The sequence below is a fragment of the Perna viridis genome, chromosome 2 (genome assembly GCF_037379345.1).
Source record: "Perna viridis isolate PV_CMFRI_1.1 ecotype Kerala chromosome 2, ASM3737934v1, whole genome shotgun sequence".
NCBI classification, from domain to species: domain Eukaryota; kingdom Metazoa; phylum Mollusca; class Bivalvia; order Mytilida; family Mytilidae; genus Perna; species Perna viridis.
Genome location: NC_142446.1, coordinates 10,414,917 through 10,435,351, shown reverse-complemented (window position 1 = coordinate 10,435,351; position 20,435 = coordinate 10,414,917). Strand labels below are relative to the sequence as shown.

Here is a 20,435-nt window from a genome sequence, read left to right as displayed (position 1 = left end):
CATAGTTTTTCATTGATCTAATTGTAACGGTCTTATGTTCACCGTAGATCTCCTTTTTAATTTTCCTGTCACAGAAGATTAAATTATGATCACTCATGCCCGAAGGTATTGTTCCTAATTGAGTTATATTTTCAGGTGTGTTACAAAGTATTAAATCTAATATTGACGAGCTGTTAATAATAATGGCTGAAAAAGGTTCCTAAATTAATATGGTACGAAGTGGTTGGTAGTACTTGTATAGTAATCATGTGACTTAGTTGGTCCGCATTCGGATCATCCTCAACAAAGCGTCAGTTCAAGCGTAATTTCTCAAATTCAAAAAGTGCCGAAAATGATTCATAATTTCCAATTTTGAAAGAAATTTTTTATTAAAAATATAGATATTCCATTGAATGAAGAGGTTAATTTAATAACCGTTTTTATTCCTTTGAAAATGATACCGGGGTATTTTCATGTCCACTCCGTCATATATTTTAGTGCAAAAAAATTCGTCTGTGACACTGTATCAAATTTAGCAAAATGTCATCAGATAGAATCAACATTTTCCCATCTAGAATGTAAGTTTCCTTTTCCCATGAGTAGTTTTGTTTTTTGTTTTTTGTTTTTGCTCGCGATTGTAAATCCTACGAAGTGGAAAAGCAGTCTCCCACTGACTGAACTGTAAGATTATGAAGCTCACTGCCACTGGTTTCATTGGAGTGGAGCACCGAGGACAAGTAGCAGAAAGCACCCGTTTACAGTTCTTTACCGTCTTGGCGTGCAATAATAATCTTTTCTAGATTGTATTTCTCGTACAGTATCTCAGTTTTGGTGAAGAAAGAGTTACTCAATTTCATAATAATCTTGTGGCAGTTCAGACTGTACTGGGTCTGGGGTACCCCCATTCCGTTGGTCAAAATAATATTCTTCCGATCGAGTTACCTATTTGACCACACGACGCTAATATTATTCATTAAAATAAAATTCAGACATTCTACTTTCCACTTCTGTAAATTATGTTATGTGCATGTCTTTATTTAATTATTACACCAGTGACTGAAAATCGAATGTCAATCATCTGCCATTAGGGTGCACTATACAGTTACATTAAAGCGCACTGTTTCGCACACCAAGTTACCCCGGTCAAATTTTGTAAAACTTAAAATTAACAGTTGAAATTTGGTGGATACATTGTTTAAATGTAGCATTTATACATAGACAGATGTAATATAAGTAATGGTAAACAGGTGTAATTTAAATGAAGAATGGTATCCGGAACAATTCATTCCCCTACCGTATTAGCTTCTCTCCTCAGCATCAGATGGCTGATTTTCAAAATACTTATTTTGCACGAACTTTTGGAACTAAAATCGTAAGAGAATGAATCGAAAAAGGTCTTATTATTTTTACCCTTTTTCCACCTACTCCATGCATGCTTTTATCCAGTGGTAGTGTCTAAGTGCCTAAAACATAGTAATTGGCTGTTAGTTTTGGAAAGGCACCCCTGAGAGAACTCAGTAATATTTTTTTCAGTATGTTACCATGGCTACTGGATTTTATAACAATAATCACTAAATTACTTATAAATGACTTGAACCTTCACACAACAAGGATTCAAAAATATGCACTTTTTTATGACAAAACACTAGAAATTTCTGTGCGGACTGCCTCAAAACGGCTTTATTTCGACAAAATGAGACCAAATTTTCTGAAATGACCTAACTGTATTGTACTACCTTATTGTTATCGTACCCCAAATCCGTGCATTTCCGGTTCAGAGATTAAACTAGTATGGGGAGCCATATGGGATACAATACATTTCAACTAAATAAATAGAAATATGCTAGTATTGGATTTATTCAAAAAAAATATATAGTACTGGACAAAAATAACTCTATAGAATATATTTTTTAGTCTATTTGAATAATATCCATTCTGTACTGCATCAAAGGCAGATTCAGATTTCTAAGCATCAGGGTGATATTGTTTTTTTTTAAATTTTTTTATATATATGTAAATAAAAAAATATCTCAAATTAGCTCAACTTTGTTAATTGTGAAAATTTTCTAGTGTTAAATACTGCTTAACTATTAATTTCCATTGAATTTTTTTTAAGCTGAATGTTTTTAAGATGAGGGAAAATATGTAATTTGTCAAATCCTCAGAAAATGTTCATTTTTTGTTAATCTGGTTATCCATAGTTAATTTGTATGACATGACATATTTTGGTCACGTGATTGTTTGGGAAGTTTTTATAAATGGCAGATGATAAATCAATATTGATTGATTGGTTTCATTCGTATTTCCTACATTTCTAAAAGGGATTAAATAATATGGCATACAGAGGTTTTGGAAAAGTTGGACATACTCTATGTTGAGCTTAAAACTTGAAAATTACCTGAAATACCGGCAATCTGATCATTCTTGTTGTTTTCGTGAAACAGGCCTGGTTCCGTATTGGCAACCTCTGACCTCTGACCCAAGCACGTGCAATCAGTTCCGTACAAAAAGGGATATTAATAATACATCGGAAAGAGGTATACATCAGAAAGAGGGTACAGCTGTATACTTGTAGTCGGCAGATACATGTAATTTAAATGATTTAGCCACTTAAAACAATATTAATACAGTAGGAATACACTTTATATGAAATCAAATTTATACCTGGTTTAAATAAATATAACTCGATAGGATAGATAGTTCAGAGATATTAGATACTAAGAAATGCATGTACCTGTGCACAAAGATGTAAGCATATTAGGGTTTCTACTCATTTTTCGCCACTTTTTCATGATAAACAAAATGCTATATTTTGACAGTTAATCAATGAAAAATTCTTATCAAAAGCAATTCCTTCTCACAACTCCAAAATGAATAATGCAATTGTATAACCGGTCTTAAAACCAAAAGACGTGCTCATTATTTAAAATTCATATAAAGAACTAAGAAATTTATTATGAAAACAAATATCTGATTCTTTCATTTAATCAGAGTGATATTGTTTCAAATTACGAAATGATAAGCAAAATCACTACAATTAGAACTGTTGTATACAGTGTTCTCCCCGGGCCCTTAAAGCACTGTGCTTTACAGCTTTATTGAGTTTGAGCACTGCGCTATTGACCTCCATGCACCAAATACAGTGCTATCCAAAAATTCTGGGGAGAACACTGGTATATTTCAGCCCTTATTTTGGAAGAAAAAAATAATATTAAAAGCTAAAAAAAAGGAGGTGGCAAAAATGAGAACCCAGCAAATATAGTCCTCCAACTCTACATGTACTTGTCAGAGAGTAGATCTTGCTGTTTTCAAAACAGAAGTAATTCTCACCAATCTGTTCACCAAAATTTTATTTTATTCCTTAAAAATAAAATTTTGGTGAGCAGCAAAATATCAACAATCTGTTAGGCAGTTTTTCTTAAATTTTAGGCATGAACTTGTTTCACAAGGTAGAATGAAAAATGCCTGAATGGTTAGCGAAATTTACTAGCTGGCAAGAAATACTCCTTGACTAGTACATCCTTAACAGGCTAGCGTATACTGCCTACTAGTCAAGATAATCGTGACGTTTGCTGAGGCATTTTGGGGGTTTTTGATCCTTCAGGATCAAAATACCTTATGTCACCAGTCCATCACGGGAACTTTCCAACTATTTCTGAACACTACGCAAAAGTATAAACAGAATTTTGGCAACCTCAAACAAGAAATGCCTAACAGGGCCAAATAACTGCAGGTCTGCCAAATCGGGCCTTTGTGCAAAACATAGTAAGGGACTTATTTTGAAAGTCTGGGCTGGCTAATAAAGTGATTAACTTTCCACAACATGCTTAGGGGTTACATATTTTGCCTTTTTTCATTTTTTTAGCGCACCTGGCCAAAGGCCATGTGAGCTATTGCCATCACTTGGCGTCTGTCGTCGTTGTCATTAACAATTGTACAAAACTCTTCTCCTCTGAAACTGCTTGGCTAATTAGAACCAAACTTAGTACGATGTTCCTTGGGGTATCCTGCATAGAACTGATGTGGGGATTTTTGATTCGTCAAAAAACATGGCCGCCGTTACTAAAAATAGTACATAGGGGTCAGACATTAGTTTTTCACATATATCTCCTAAAATGTTAGGTTTAGCTGAATTCTGACTGGGTAAAAGTGTTCAGCATAATGAGATCTATCTATGGTAAAATTTTGGTTGTAATCTGTTAAGCCATGTTGGAGTTATTGCCCTTTTTCAACGATTTTTGCTATTTTTAATGTTATTTCTTTCAAAAATTTTCTCCTCTGACACTGCTTGACCAATAGAAAAAATACTTGGTATGAATGTTCCTTGGGGTATCCTGCATAGAACTGATGTGGGGATTTTTGATTCATCAAAAACATGGCCACCGTTACTAAAAAAAGAATATAGGGTCAGACATTAGTTTTTCACATATATCTCCAAAACCGCTAGGTTTATCCAAATTCTTTCAATAGTTAAAATGATCCATATTATTAGAACTACAAAAGTCTTCAGGTCTCACTAACCACTTCCGGATCAAATGGCCACCCCCTTATGTAGTACCAAAAACACACTGAACCTAGACATATGCATTGTAAGTGCAGTATTTGTGTGTATTATGATTAAAAGTAGTCAAAGTAAAGCTGAGAATGTGTACTTTAAAATCATATGTGTAATTAACTACAAAAGTGTATAAATATTGATTACATGTGTGAGTAATTTGCCTCCATGCTGTCAGTTAGCAGAACAGGTAGAAATATGGATTTTCAGTATTATTTATTCAAGTAAATTTTGTGAAGAATTTCTACAATCATTGTACCATTAGCATAATGATTTTGGAAGCCTTATTTGCCAAGCTTCGCAACGGTATGCAACTTTAAGATGTCATTTGTCCTGGGAATTCACAGTGAGACTTTGAAAATTACTTTTTTAACATGTAAAGTAATGGAAACGTTAGCAGTGGTTAGTGAGACCATAAATTAATGGCATATTTCAGAGAAATGCATAATTTGAGGAAAATTGCCTTTCCTGGTCATTATTTCCATTTTCCCATAAAATCTGTATAGTGATATTGGTAATCTGGCTATATTTTAAGAGGTGCTTTGTGCAAAGTATTTTAAAAAACAACATAGCAACAAGATTTTTATCAGTAACAGTGACTCATAACTTGATGTCATCCATGAAATACATAACGTCACTGCTTGGGATATTCAAAGTACTCAAATAGTCACACAGCACAGACTTAGAATCACACAGTAATGAAATAGGTATGATATAAATTGTTGAAATCTGTTCTTTTTTCATAATTATAAATGATATTTACTATTACAACTTCTTGAATTATCATAGGTATCAATTTGGTTTGAGAAGTTAGTTAAAATTGTAATTTTTCAGTAATTCAGGGAAAATATCACTGAGGGGCATGATATAAAAATGACAATTTCTTTGTAGTCCTATGTCTGATTTTGATAGTTTTGGTCTTATTAGACTCACAATACCACAAGCTTTCATAAAATGTAAAAAAAGAAGAACATAAAAACTCATAAAACATTTTTAAGGTCTCACTAACCACTTCCGGGTCAAATGGCCACCCCCTATGTAGTACCAAAAACACACTGAACCTAGACATATGCATTGTAAGTGCAGTATTTGTGTGTATTATGATTAAAAGTAGTCAAAAGAAAGCTGAGAATGTGTACTTTAAAATCATATGTGTAATTAACTACAAAAGTGTATGAATATTGTTTACATGTGTGAGTAATTTGCCTCCATGCTGTCAGTTAGCAGAACAGGTAAAAATATGGATTTTCAGTATTATTTATTCAAGTAAATTTTGTGAAGAATTTCTACAATCATTGTACCATTAGCATAATGATTTTGGAAGCCTTATTTGCCAAGCTTCGCAACGGTATGCAACTTTAAGATGTCATTTATCCTGGGAATTCACAGTGAGACTTTGAAAATTACTTTTTTAACATTAAAGTAATAGATACGTTAGAAGTGGTTAGTGAGACCACAGCTGCAAAAATTTGCAATCATATAATCTTATGGCAAAGTTGTCATCTGGGGACACTAAATTTCTGTGTGATAACTTGAGTTGTGGTTGACCTATTGTTTTAAAATTTTAATATGACTTTACTAACCGATAAAGGTTCCTATCAATTTGGAGTTAGCTGGTTCTACCATTTTAATATAAAGGGACAAGAGGGTAAAAAATAGGTGTTTGAAGAATGTTTGTTTTTCTTCCTATTTTGATTTTTCATTTTTTTTATTGCATTCCATATTTTATTCTACTAAACAAATGTTCAGCAGATTTGATGCATTTTGGACTGTTTTCAAGTTATAGTTAAAAGTTGGGCAATACCCAAATATTCAGCTTTTATATTTTTGGTCAGATTTCGAAATGTTTTATTATTGGATTCCTCATAAAATCCCTGCCTGCAGTATTCAATCAGATTTCAGATATCTCTTATGATTTCACAAGAATCAGCACTTTGATTTTCCTCTTTGAATGAGACTTTAAAGTAGGACCAATTTATACATAACACCCATATTGTTCTTTATTTGTTATAAATGTTGAACATTTGTATTTGATATCTGCCATAATAGCTTATTATGTATATTTTTCCATTTCAGGGCTATGGCCATTATGAAAGCAAGGCTTAAAGGTGCTCAGAAAGGTCACAGTTTATTGAAGAAAAAGGCTGATGCTTTGACTCTAAGATTCAGGATGATATTGAAGAAAATCATAGAGGTACAATGTAACAGTTATTCCTGTCTTTTTGGGAGGGCTTTTGATCCTTCACGATCAAAATACCTTAAGTCTCCTGTCCATCACTGAACTTCCCTACTATTTCTGAACATTACACAAACAAACAAACACTAAAATATAGCCCAAAGTTACAGTAATGAATTTGCTTTCAGGGAAATTAGTTCTTGCAGTAATGTGTCAAGAAGTTTAAAATGTGTTAAGACTGTTCCATTTAACACACTTATCAGTTAAATTCTCCATTCTATCATTGATATTTTACCATTAATAAACAGGAAGTTAAAAGCAGTGATTTTAACCATGTAAAATTGGCGGGAAAATTCAAATTGATGAAAGTGTCTAGTTTGTGAAAATCTTCTGTTAATCAAGGAAATTATTTTCTTAAGCTGAAATAATTTTATTTGAGTATAATTACAGTGTAGGATAAATACTCTGTTAATACATGTATAGTTTTTGAATGTAAATGTTCATTAACTTTTGGACAGGTTTAAAACTCTGGGTAAAGGGTGAAATGGAAGAAAATTTGAGTGAACCAATATTATTCAAACTTTGCATACTTTGTATATGAATATTGATGATATGCATCTTTGGATAGTGAAATTTGATTAATTTTTTGATACATTTTTATCATGTTGAACTAATTATTACACAGGTTTTAGTACTAAATTTTCCAAACAATTCTAAAGTCAGCCATTTATTTCAAATTTTATCCTTACCCTTTCTCAATATAACTCAAATGTTAAAAAATAAGACCCATGGACCATGAATATTAATAAGACCTAGTCAAGCTTAATATCTACAGTTCTTACAATCAAATGTTTATTTGTACATCATACAGCTTATTTTTCTTTACGCAGACAAAAGTCTTGATGGGTGATGTGATGAAAGAAGCCTCATTTTCTTTAGCTGAAGCCAAATTTACAACAGGAGACTTTAACCACAATGTATTGCAGAATGTTAACAAAGCACAAATGAAAGTCAGAACTAAGAAAGATAATGTAGCAGGTATTCTCACATTTAACAATTTAATTACATGTAATTCATGTCTTTAAACTTTCATTTAAATTTTGATAATATTTGATTCATTTTCCATAACCTGTCAAAGAGTTGTTGCCCTTTGAAATTGGATAATTATTTTACAATTTTCTGTACATAATAATCGTCTTACTCTTTATTTTATAGAAAAATACATCTGGGACTAATCTAAACATCAATGATTAGGAGAAGTTTAAGTAAATTCTGTTCGAAAAGTAACAATATTGACATTTTTGACATTTTTGACTAAGTAATCTGCATGTATTACAAAAACTCTCTGTAAAAGACAAATGGGAGAAGTGAACCTAAACAAGGACAAGTATTTGCTCATTTCTCCCTATAGATTAAGCCCTACTCATGTTAAAGCTCAACTCGTGAATGAAAGAGGAATTTTCATGGCAGGTGGATATTATTTATCCTGCATACCTGTTCTGTGTACAGTTAATATAGTAATTTGGATTCAGTTTTCAATTTATTAATTGCAACATTTAATAGTATGTATGTATTTTTGATTTACAGGAGTAATGTTACCAATCTTTGAAAGTTATCAGGATGGTTCAGATAGTAGGTATCAATGTATCTCTGTTACTTTACATTTGATCATTAAATCAATTATGAAACATTTGATTTTATGACATCACTTAGTGTTTGTATTCAGAAGCCATCCATTTAATCTCATCCTTTGAATTGCCTGCATATAGTTTATGCTGTAGTGAAACAAAATGGGTCATGTTACTTCTCATGCATTGTCTCATAGATAAGATTTGTAGAAATCTTTTGTTTACAGTTATAAGTGCTTTTTAATAGAGAGAAATATATTAGATTATGCTTAAAAGACTGAAATATTTTGAGATTCTTACTTCAAAGAATTTACTTTATCCCTACTCATTAGAGTTGGAGCTATTTTGCAATCGCCTTGTCAGTTCACCCGTTACACTTTTCTGTAAAGATTTCTCTGTTTTTAGAATGCTTAAATATTTGGTAAATTGCTTCTGCATGGTGACTTGTAACGTGTCTGCCTTTTTCAGGTTTGTTGCTCATCTACTTCCTGTTTATCAGTTGGCTTAGTAGTGTTTTGGATGATGCATAATGAACATTTTTATAAAGATTTCTCTGTTTCTGTTGGAGGGAATGCTTAGATATATGGTATATTGCTTTTGCATGATAACTTGTACCATAAATGGTTGATTGGGGTTATTCTTAGCACCATGTAATGTGCAACATCTTCAGGGCCTCATCTAGACATTAGGCGATGAATCATGATGTTGCTGAGACACTGGATTGTGTTCAATAAACTTTTTCTTATAAATGATGAACTAACACTATTCTATAATGACTGTATGGTTAGGATAATAGACTGGGTTGATAACTTGGATGAACCAACACCATTCTATGTTGAACATGTGGTTAAGATAGACTGGGTTGATACCTTAGATGAAATAAAGTTATTCTATGATGACTGTGTGGTTAAGATAGACTGGGTTGATAACTTAGATGAACCAACGGCATTAACGTGTGTTTAGGGTAGACTGGGTTGATACCTTAGATGAACCAACAGCATTCTATGATGAACTTGAGGTTAGGGTAGACTGGGTTGATACTCTGTACTCAGGTACAGAATACAGTGAAACTTTCTAGACTTTATCCTAAATAAACCAGAAGCCTGTCTAAAACAGACATCTTACTAAGTCCCTTTATATCACTTGAACCTGTCCAAACTTCTAATTTGACTAACTGGACTAAGTCATTAATGTAAAAGGAATTAGGTTCAGACATGTTTCACTGTATGTGACATAAGGTGGGTAATCTTGAATATTGTTTGTGTATATTTAAGGAGCTGTGCGAGTGTTTCTACATTTTTTGTCCTGCCATAAAGTGGTCAGAACATATAGGTTAATTTGTCAGTTATTCTTTTTTTTTCTCAACAAATAGTTTTTTGACTGTTTTTTTTTTTTTTTTATAAACACTTGCAGCCTTTTTTCACGTTATTATATCTAGATGTTTTACACTTAAGGTTTTTTTTTTGGTTCTATTACATTAGTTTTTGACAAAATTATGGACCTTGGACTTATAATGTTTCATAAACTTGATACATGGACATTTTTGTAATACTTAATGTCTAATATCAAATTCACACTACGTCATAAAACCAATGCTATAGCCAATAACTAATCTATCAGCCCAAATTCAGTTCTGCAAGCTTTGATGCCTAGTCAATTTTTACTTATCTTCCAACCCAAATTCAGTTCTGCAAGCTTTGATGCCTAGTCAATTTTTACTTATCTTCCAACCCAAATTCAGTTCTGTCAAGCTTTGATGCCTAGTCAATTTTTACTTATCTTCCAACCCAAAATTCAGTTCTGCAAGCTTTGATGCCTAGTCAATTTTTACTTATCTTCCAACCCAAATTCAGTTCTGTCAAGCTTTGATGCCTAGTCAATTTTTACTTATCTTCCAACCCAAATTCAGTTCTGCAAGCTTTGATGCCTAGTCAATTTTTACTTATCTTCCAACCCAAATTCAGTTCTGCAAGCTTTGATGCCTAGTCAATTTTTACTTATCTTCCAACCCAAATTCAGTTCTGTCAAGCTTTGATGCCTAGTCAATTTTTACTTATCTTCCAACCCAAATTCAGTTCTGTCAAGCTTTGATGCCTAGTCAATTTTTACTTATCTTCCAACCCAAATTCAGTTCTGCAAGCTTTGATGCCTAGTCAATTTTTACTTATCTTCCAACCCAAATTCAGTTCTGCAAGCTTTGATGCCTAGCCAATTACTAATCTATCAGCCCAAACAGTTCAGTAAAGCTTTGATTTGCCCTATTGATTGAGTTCCACAATGGTAATAGGAGCATTTGTATCACTTGAACCCATTTAGATCCTGAATAAAGAGAATTAAAGATTCACACTAGGTTCACTAACTGTAAACGTATTAAATTTTGCTATTTTGAACACCGTCAAAAAGTACCTGCAAAATTGATTTTTTTCTCACTATATAACGCTTTTCACTTTTTTTGAAATCAAGAAAAATTGATGCATGTACCTGCAAATATGTTCACTTGACAAAATTCATGAAAATAAATGTTTACAGTATTCTTTATTTGTTCATACATACTTGCTCTCTTTTATTAGGTTATGAATTAACTGGTTTATCAAGAGGAGGTCAACAGATTGATAAATTGAAGAAAAATTATGCTAAGGCAATACAGTTACTTGTAGAACTTGCTTCACTTCAAACTTCATTTGTTACATTGGATGAAGTCATTAAAATAACAAACAGAAGAGTCAATGCTATTGAACATGGTATGTAACTGTAATGTTTTCTTTCATCCTCAAATTTGTATGTATGCATTGTACTAACATTGTATCTAGAGAAACAAATGTGTCTTATAAGTTTTGAAAACCTGTATATTGAGTACAAGAAAATTATAAGATAAAATTATGGCATTTTTCTCATTACATACTTTATTAGCCTTAGGTCATTGATACCAGCACAAGTGAACCCAAGTTCTAAGGGTTATATTCTGCCAAAAGTATTTGGTCACTTATATATTTTCCCTTTGTTTCTATGTAAAATCACATTTTTTTTTTTAATTTGAAAGTTATTTCTCAATTAATTTGTATTAATATTTACAAATAGTAAGAGTAATCAAGGGAAACCAAGGTTATAGCAGTAATCAAAAGAATGTAATTCAGGGACAAAGACCAGACATGGAAAACAGACATACACAACAAAGAACATAAAGTAACTACTAAAATCATACTTAAAAAGTAACAAAAGCAAACTTGGACTCCACTAAAGACTGGGAGCATGGACCAGGTGCACCAGTAAGGTTAGCATCCTCTGCTTTTCTAGAAACACTCACCGAGTTGCTCATAAAAAGTCAAGTCTGGGGTAGACAAACGAGGAAAGGAAAACTATGACCCGTTGAATTAATCAGTTTTCATGGTGCAGATGGATACGCCATCACGATCCACGAGTTCATGATGATGACCATAAAACATCTGTAGTGATGACTTCAATCTCGAAGTAAGAAGTAAGAAAAGTATCTGAAAGTTTACTGTTTATTTTGAAAAAGACTTTCTGACTGAAAATAGATGACTATTGACAAAAAATTACCGAGAAAATTGATGGTGTTACAATCTTTCACTATTTCAAATTAAATTTATGACACATAATTTTTATTTGTACTAAACTCTCAGATGCCTCAGTTTAGAATTATTCCTTTTACAATTTTTGGAAAAAAAGGTATGATTATTCATGGAAACAGAGACTTTCTATTACACTTCTTGATAGAAAGAAATGGGAAATTTAGGAGTGGCCGATTACTTTTGGCACATCTCTGTATATGATCTTAACATTTAACTTTAATATTTCTTTTTACAGTAATTATCCCAAGAATAGAAAATACATTGTCATACATTCTTAGTGAGTTAGATGAAAGAGAAAGAGAGGAATTCTTTAGGTTTGTATCTCTACTTTGGGATCTAATTAACAATACAAAAATCTTTGTTAGGTGAAAAAATCACAATGCTAAAATGCTTGACCATATCAAAGTAAAATCTATTCCTTTACACTGTTTCGCTGTATCGAAGTAAAATCTATTCTTTTCTACTGTTTCTCTGTCAAAGTCAGATGTATTTCTTCTTACTGTTTGACTATCAAAGTAACATCTTTTCCTTTCTACTGTTTGACTGTATTAAAATCATATCTAGTTCTTTATACTGTTTCACTGTGTCAAAGTCAGATGGTTGAATGTATTAAAATCATATCTAGTCCTTTCTACTGTTTCACTGTGTCAAAGTCGGATGTTTGAATGTATTAAAATCAGATCTAGTCCTTTCTACTGTTTCTCTGTGTCAAAGTCAGATGTATTCCTTCGTACTGTTGGACTGTATTAAAGTAAGATGTATTCCTTTCTTGTGTTTGACTGCATCCAAGAAATCTATTCCTTTCAGTTGTTTTATTGCAACAGGGAAAAATCTACTCCTTCCTATTGTTTGACTGTATCAGAGTAAGATGTGTTTCTTTCTTCTGTTGACTGTATGAAAATAAGATGTGTTTCTCTCTACTATTTGACTGTATTTAAGTAAGATCTAGTCCTTTGTACTATTTGACTGTATCAAAGTTAGATGTGTTTCTTTCTACTGTTTGACTGTATCAGAGTAAGATGTGTTCCTTTCTACTGTTTGACTGTATCAAAGTCAGATGTATTCCTTTCTACTGTTTGACTGTGTCAGAGTAAGAAGTGTTCCTTTCTACTATTTGACTGTATCAAAGTTAGATGTGTTCCTTTCTACTATTTGACTGTATCAAAGTTAGATGTGTTTCTTTCTACTGTTTGACTGTATCAGAGTAAGATGTGTTCCTTTCTACTGTTTGACTGTATCAAAGTCAGATGTATTCCTTTCTACTGTTTGACTGTATCAGAGTAAGATGTGTTCCTTTCTACTATTTGACTGTATCAAAGTAAGATGTATTCCTTTCTACTGTTTGACTGTATTAAAATCAGATCTAGTCTTTTCTACTGTTTGACTGTATTAAAATCAGATCTAGTCTTTTCTACTGTTTGACTGTATTAAAATCAGATCTAGTCCTTTCTACTGTTTCACTGTGTCAAAGTCAGATGTTTGAATGTATTAAAATCAGATCTAGTCCTTTCTACTGTTTCTCTGTCAAAGTCAGATGTATTTCTTCTTACTGTTTGACTGTATCAAAGTTAAATCTATTCCTTTCTACTGTTTGACTGTATCAGAGTAAGATGTGTTCCTTTCTACTGTTTGACTGTATCAAAGTCAGATGTATTCCTTTCTACTGTTTGACTGTATCAGAGTAAGATGTGTTCCTTTCTACTATTTGAATGTATCAAAGTAAGATGTATTCCTTTCTACTGTTTGACTGTATTAAAATCAGATCTAGTCATTTCTACTGTTTGACTGTATTAAAATCAGATCTAGTCCTTTCTACTGTTTGACTGTATCAAAGTCAGATGTATTCCTTTCTACTGTTTGACTGTGTCAGAGTAAGAAGTGTTCCTTTCTACTATTTGACTGTATCAAAGTTAGATGTGTTCCTTTCTACTGTTTGACTGTATCAAATAAGATGTGTTCCTTTCTGCTGTTTGACTGTATCAGAGTAAGATGTGTTCCTTTTTACTATTTGACTGTATCAAAGTAAGATGTATTCCTTTCTACTGTTTGACTGTATTAAAATCAGATCTAGTCTTTTCTACTGTTTGACTGTATCAAAGTAAGATGTATTCCTTTCTACTGTTTGACTGTATTAAAATCAGATCTAGTCTTTTCTACTGTTTGACTGTATTAAAATCAGATCTAGTCCTTTCTACTGTTTCACTGTGTCAAAGTCAGATGTTTGAATGTATTAAAATCAGATCTAGTCCTTTCTACTGTTTCTCTGTCAAAGTCAGATGTATTTCTTCTTACTGTTTGACTGTATCAAAGTTAAATCTATTCCTTTCTACTGTTTGACTGTATCAGAGTAAGATGTGTTCCTTTCTACTGTTTGACTGTATCAAAGTCAGATGTATTCCTTTCTACTGTTTGACTGTATCAGAGTAAGATGTGTTCCTTTCTACTATTTGACTGTATCAAAGTAAGATGTATTCCTTTCTACTGTTTGACTGTATTAAAATCAGATCTAGTCATTTCTACTGTTTGACTGTATTAAAATCAGATCTAGTCCTTTCTACTGTTTGACTGTATCAAAGTCAGATGTATTCCTTTCTACTGTTTGACTGTGTCAGAGTAAGAAGTGTTCCTTTCTACTATTTGACTGTATCAAAGTTAGATGTGTTCCTTTCTACTGTTTGACTGTATCAAAGTCAGATGTATTCCTTTCTACTGTTTGACTGTATCAGAGTAAGATGTGTTCCTTTCTACTATTTGACTGTATCAAAGTAAGATGTATTCCTTTCTACTGTTTGACTGTATTAAAATCAGATCTAGTCATTTCTACTGTTTGACTGTATTAAAATCAGATCTAGTCCTTTCTACTGGTTGACTGTATCAAAGTCAGATGTATTCCTTTCTACTGTTTGACTGTGTCAGAGTAAGAAGTGTTCCTTTCTACTATTTGACTGTATCAAAGTTAGATGTGTTCCTTTCTACTGTTTGACTGTATCAAATAAGATGTGTTCCTTTCTACTGTTTGACTGTATCAGAGTAAGATGTGTTCCTTTTTACTATTTGACTGTATCAAAGTAAGATGTATTCCTTTCTACTGTTTGACTGTATTAAAATCAGATCTAGTCTTTTCTACTGTTTGACTGTATTAAAATCAGATCTAGTCCTTTCTACTGTTCCACTGTGTCAAAGTCAAATGTTTGAATGTATTAAAATCAGATCTAGTCCTTTCTACTGTTTCTCTGTCAAAGTCAGATGTATTTCTTCTTACTGTTTGACTGTATCAAAGTTAAATCTATTCCTTTCTACTGTTTGACTGTATCAGAGTCAGATGTGTTCCTTTCTACTGTTTGACTGTCTCAGAGTAAGATGTGTTCCTTTCTACTGTTTGACTGTATCAAAGTCAGATGTATTCCTTTCTACTGTTTGACTGTATCAAAGTTAGATGTGTTTCTTTCTACTGTTTGACTGTATCAGAGTAAGATGTGTTCCTTTCTACTATTTGACTGTATCAAAGTAAGATGTATTCCTTTCTACTGTTTGACTGTATTAAAATCAGATCTAGTCCTTTCTACTGTTTGACTGTATCAAAGTCAGATGTATTCCTTTCTACTGTTTGACTGTGTCAGAGTAAGAAGTGTTCCTTTCTACTATTTGACTGTATCAAAGTTAGATGTGTTCCTTTCTACTGTTTGACTGTATCAAATAAGATGTGTTCCTTTCTTCTGTTTGACTGTATCAGAGTAAGATGTGTTCCTTTCTACTATTTGACTGTATCAAAGTAAGATGTATTCCTTTCTACTGTTTGACTATATTAAAATCAGATCTAGTCTTTTCTACTGTTTGACTGTGTCAGAGTCAGATGTTTGAATGTATTAAAATCAGATCTAGTCCTTTCTACTGTTTCTCTGTCAAAGTCAGATGTATTTCTTCTTACTGTTTGACTGTATCAAAGTAACATCTTTTCCTTTCTACTGTTTCGCTGTATCAAAGTTAAATCTATTCCTTTCTTGTGTTTGACTGCATCCAAGTAAGATCTATTCCTTTCAACTGTTTTACTGCAACAGGGAAAAATCTACTCCTTCCTATTGTTTGACTGTATCAGAGTAAGATGTGTTTCTTTCTTCTGTTGACTGTATGAAAATAAGATGTGTTTCTCTCTACTATTTGACTGTATTTAAGTAAGATCTAGTCCTTTCTACTATTTGACTGTATCAAAGTTAGATGTGTTCCTTTCTGCTTTATCAGTGATAAGTCAAAGGAAAAAATAATACATTGATGATTGGTGTAATAAGGAAGGGGTATTTCTGTTTACACCAGTTTCCTTGAAATTGTTTAGTTTTCCCACTAAAAGATTCATTGGCATATTTATACCCTTCTTCGAAGGATAGATGGGTATACTGTTTTATCCTTGTCCATAATTACATATGTCTGCAACACTTTTTTTTCCATCACTGTTTTCTCAGTAACTATTCATCACAGTGGCTTAAAATTTAACACATTCTTCCTAAAGGTGTGCTATATGGTGGGATACATTTACTGAAAAAATTGACAGCTTCTTCCTTTTTACCGAGGATTTTGTAAATTTTTTTACTTTATATTTTTGTAGTTGAAATTTTTCTCACACTTTTCTCAGCAACTATTCATCACAGCAGCTTGAATTTTAACACATTCTTCCTGTAAGTATGTCATATGGTGGGATTTTAACACATTCTTCCTTTACATTATATGCATTATGGGGTGTTCCATTCTCAGAAATATTTTTGACAAAAATTTATCTAGGACTTAGTTTTTTACATTATATTTTTGAAAGTTTAAATTTTCCTCTTACTTTTCTCCACATTAACACATTCTGTTTATGGTGGGATCCATTTTTGTGATTGAAATCAGGAGTATCACTAGTGAGCCATTGCTCACTGATTTCTTGATTTCTAAAGAAGGTGGCTAAACCTAGACAAGCTGTTACAACATCGATGTGTCAGAAAAACATCCCAAAGTATCATTTCTATTCATCTTTCAGTTAGTTCTTACAAAAGGAGAAGGTGCAAGAAAGGGTGTCATTGGCCTAAAATATAACTGAAAATTAATCATAAAGGAGAAGGTGCATGAAAGGGTGTCATTGGCCTTAAATATAAATGAAAATTAAGTGTTGAATGATATAATTGTGAATTTGGGGATTGAATCCATCACTGTAAACTGGAAGCTTTTTTCGGCAGTTGAAAATGTCTGGCTGAAGATGAGTAAGAACCCTGGAATTATCTTTTGTGTTCCTATTGATCAAAAGAGTGATTAATTGTTGTTATTTTAAAGGATTATTAAGGATGCACATATCAGGGATGCCAGGTTAACAACAATAGAATGAATTTCACACCTGGTTGACCAGGTGTGGGGTCATAAACTTGTCAGAATATAAGGCCAGGTGAAATTATATAACTTTCGATTGACAGTTTTTAACAACATTTATATTTAAGGTAACAAACATTTATCTGACATACTTTTTGAATGGAATTTTTTTATACACTTTTCAAATTTTAAGTAACAAAAACGATCTAAAACATTTTCGTCATTTAGAAAATCCTTTCATGGATGGCGAAAATGATGAGAGCTAGCACTGCATCATTGAAAATTTTAGGACTCCTGAAAATTCTTGCATTGAAAGGACAGAAAAATTGCTTGAAGTTTACTAACATTCAAATATTCTGTCAAATTATGTACGTTTTGGTCACTTTCTGGTCATATTTTTAGCAAGAAAATGATGACAACACCCAAGAAACAATTTCACTATTTCATAGTTTATTATATGTGAAAATATAAAGTTGTTTCTTGGGTGTGGACATTGTTTTCTGGGTGTAAATATGTTAAAAAAACAACAAATTTTACAATTCTCAGTAGTTTTTGTTAAATAACGTAAAATTGTGGCAACATTATGTCGTCATTACAGTGAATTAATCCCACAAAATATTATTTTTCCTTATATTTGTATATTTTACTATGTTATGAACAACATTTATGTTCATATATCTGCAAAATTATTATGTTTAGCCAAATTCTGACTGGGTAGAAGTGTTTACCATGATGAGATCTATCTGTGGTCTAAGCTTTGTTTAGGTTTTTGATCCATTAAAAATGTGGCCGCCATTACTAAAAATAGAATGTATAGGTCAGACAGTAGTTTTTTGCATATATCTCCGAAACAGTTAGATTTTGCCAAATTTTGACTGAGGGTAAAAGTGTTCAGCTTGATGAGATCTATTTGTGGTCAAATTTTCATTTTAATCTGTTGGAGTTATTGCCCTTTTTCAACATTTTTTTTTTTGGCTATTTTTAATGTTATTTCTTTCAAAAAATCTATCTTCTCTTCTGACACTACTTGACCAATTTGAACCAAACTTGGTATGACTGTTCCTTAGGGTAACTTGCACAAAAGTTGTGTTTAGATTTTGATCCATCCTAAAACATGGCTGCCATTACTAAAAATAGAACAAAGGGGTCAGACAGTAGTTTTTTGCACATTATATCTCCAAAACTGTTTGGTTTAGCCAGGTTCTTTCATTTGCTGAAATGATCCTTATTGTAAGTCCTACAAAAGTCTTTAGGAATCAAAGTTGTCAGACAACTGCCTGTAAGAGTTATTGCCCTTGAAAGATGAAAAATGACTTTTTTCAGTTTTTAGCCAATATCTTGAAAATTATAATAGACAGATACTTTCAATTGCTGTAATGATCCTTATGATAGTCCTACCAAAGTTTTCTTGAGTCAAAATTGTTAGACAACTTCTTGTTAAATTTATTGCCATTGAAAGACAAAATTTAATGATTCAGACTCCTTGGGAGCTTCTTGTTTTATTATACCTCCCACAAGCAAACTTTGGGGTATATAGGGAACTGTCTGTCTGTTTCTTGGTCCAAGTATTTTGTAAGCACATTGACCCCCTCCTGAAAGTCATCAATCTGTTAAGGCAGTTTATGCATCATTTATAGATGTACATGAAACACAAAACATTTTAAGCAATTTACATTTATCACTCAGCTTACACACAGTTTCATAAGAAAATTTAATTCTTGTTACATGTTATCTTAAATGGATCCCAAAACTAAACCAATAAATTTCAACAAAAAATAAATGCTAGGCATTCTTCGACATGTTAAATCTGCCTCTGTATTCAAGTTATAGATCATCAGTTTCAATCCAAACTTTTTTCATATTTTTTTGCAGATAAAAAACTGATTATACTTCTGATATTCTAAATTATCAATATATTTCAGGTTGAAGAAAATTCAAGAAAAAAAGAAGAAAATCAAGAAGGAAAATGAGGAGAAGAAAGCAGCTTTGAAGGCTGCTGGAGAGAATGTGGAAGAAGCACCAAATTTATTACAAGAACAACAAGATGAAGATCTCTTATTCAATGATTGATCATGGTTTACATTAGCATTTATGATCAATTTCAACTTCATTATGCAAGAGCTTATCATTTGAGGCTGGTTTCCCTCATTGTGACATTAAAGGATCATTCCATTGTTTTTAGAAAGAGTATACCCAGTACAAACATGAACTGTTATGTATTTAAAGCTAGTCATATGTTAATGTTGTAGAAATATCAGTAACATGTTGTCAGAGAGTTAATACTATAATAAACAAATTCACGAAATTATACGAAATACAAATTCCATCTGTTAAAAGATATCTTGGTGAATAGTATCATTAGTGCTCTTGATCTTTTAATATATTCATATATTTTAAAAAACTTCTTCCCATCTGGATTATTGGCTCCCATAGTCGGCCTTTGTTGCATTGAATAATATGCTCTCTGCTCTAAAACTACTTACTTTTTTTTACATATTTGACAAGAATGATGAAAGAACCTTATCAATCAATCCATCCATGTTAGTTATATAACAACCAGAGGCAATCATTAGTTGTATTTGTTTAATTAATAAGATCAACTTTTTTGTTAAAATATGTGAAATGTTTAGAAACTATGGGATGTTGATTCTACTTGGTACAGATGGTAGTTGCTTCCACTATGGTTGGTGTCAAATCACATATAAATTGCTTATTTTCTCTTCTATTCTTCTCTATATGGAACATGTCTAACCTTAATTAAAAAAAAAAGTAGACAAGATGTAACCAAGATTTATAAAGTAATTGTGATATTAAAAAATGAAATATATGATACACCAAAACTCATACATTGTTTTTATTTGATTGCAAATGTATATTATTACAATGTTATTTTATGGCATTGTCAACTGTAGACCGTTTCCAGACTATAACTTGAATAAACATATGTATCTCAATGAAATTGTACAACATTTTTACAAAAGAAGTTTGGAATTGATTTGTTTGCTTGTGGCCACGTGGAATTAGGGGCCAAAATTCAGCAATTTTTTTTGGCTTCTGGTCAGTAACTGCAAAAGGAAGATTGGAAGTGATTTTGGGGCTTATGACCCTACCCTTTATAAAAAAAATTCTTAACCATTCAACTTAACCATTTCAAAGGGGTTACATTGGTTTTT

The 20,435-nt window shown here is 32.1% G+C and overlaps 1 protein-coding gene across 1 annotated transcript; it reads left to right on the top strand.

The window, feature by feature from the left end:
* The first annotated feature begins 423 nt into the window (after positions 1 to 423).
* LOC148623597 (V-type proton ATPase subunit D-like) lies at positions 424 to 20,106 on the top strand. The gene is made up of 7 exons (XM_088565531.1): positions 424 to 557; positions 6,611 to 6,728; positions 7,601 to 7,748; positions 8,298 to 8,342; positions 10,909 to 11,079; positions 12,164 to 12,242; positions 19,185 to 20,106. Exons 1-7 carry the CDS (start codon positions 520 to 522, stop codon positions 19,330 to 19,332), a joined length of 747 nt encoding a protein of 248 aa, XP_088421657.1. The 5' UTR covers positions 424 to 519; the 3' UTR covers positions 19,333 to 20,106.
* Positions 20,107 to 20,435: the final 329 nt, after the last annotated feature.

Coding starts and splice junctions, on each gene's coding strand:
- LOC148623597 (XM_088565531.1), top strand. CDS start 520: ATGTCATCAGATAGAATCAACATTTTCCCATCTAGAAT. Junction 558..6,610: donor AACATTTTCCCATCTAGAAT/GTAAGTTTCCTT, acceptor TTTCCATTTCAG/GGCTATGGCCATTATGAAAG. Junction 11,080..12,163: donor AGTCAATGCTATTGAACATG/GTATGTAACTGT, acceptor TTCTTTTTACAG/TAATTATCCCAAGAATAGAA.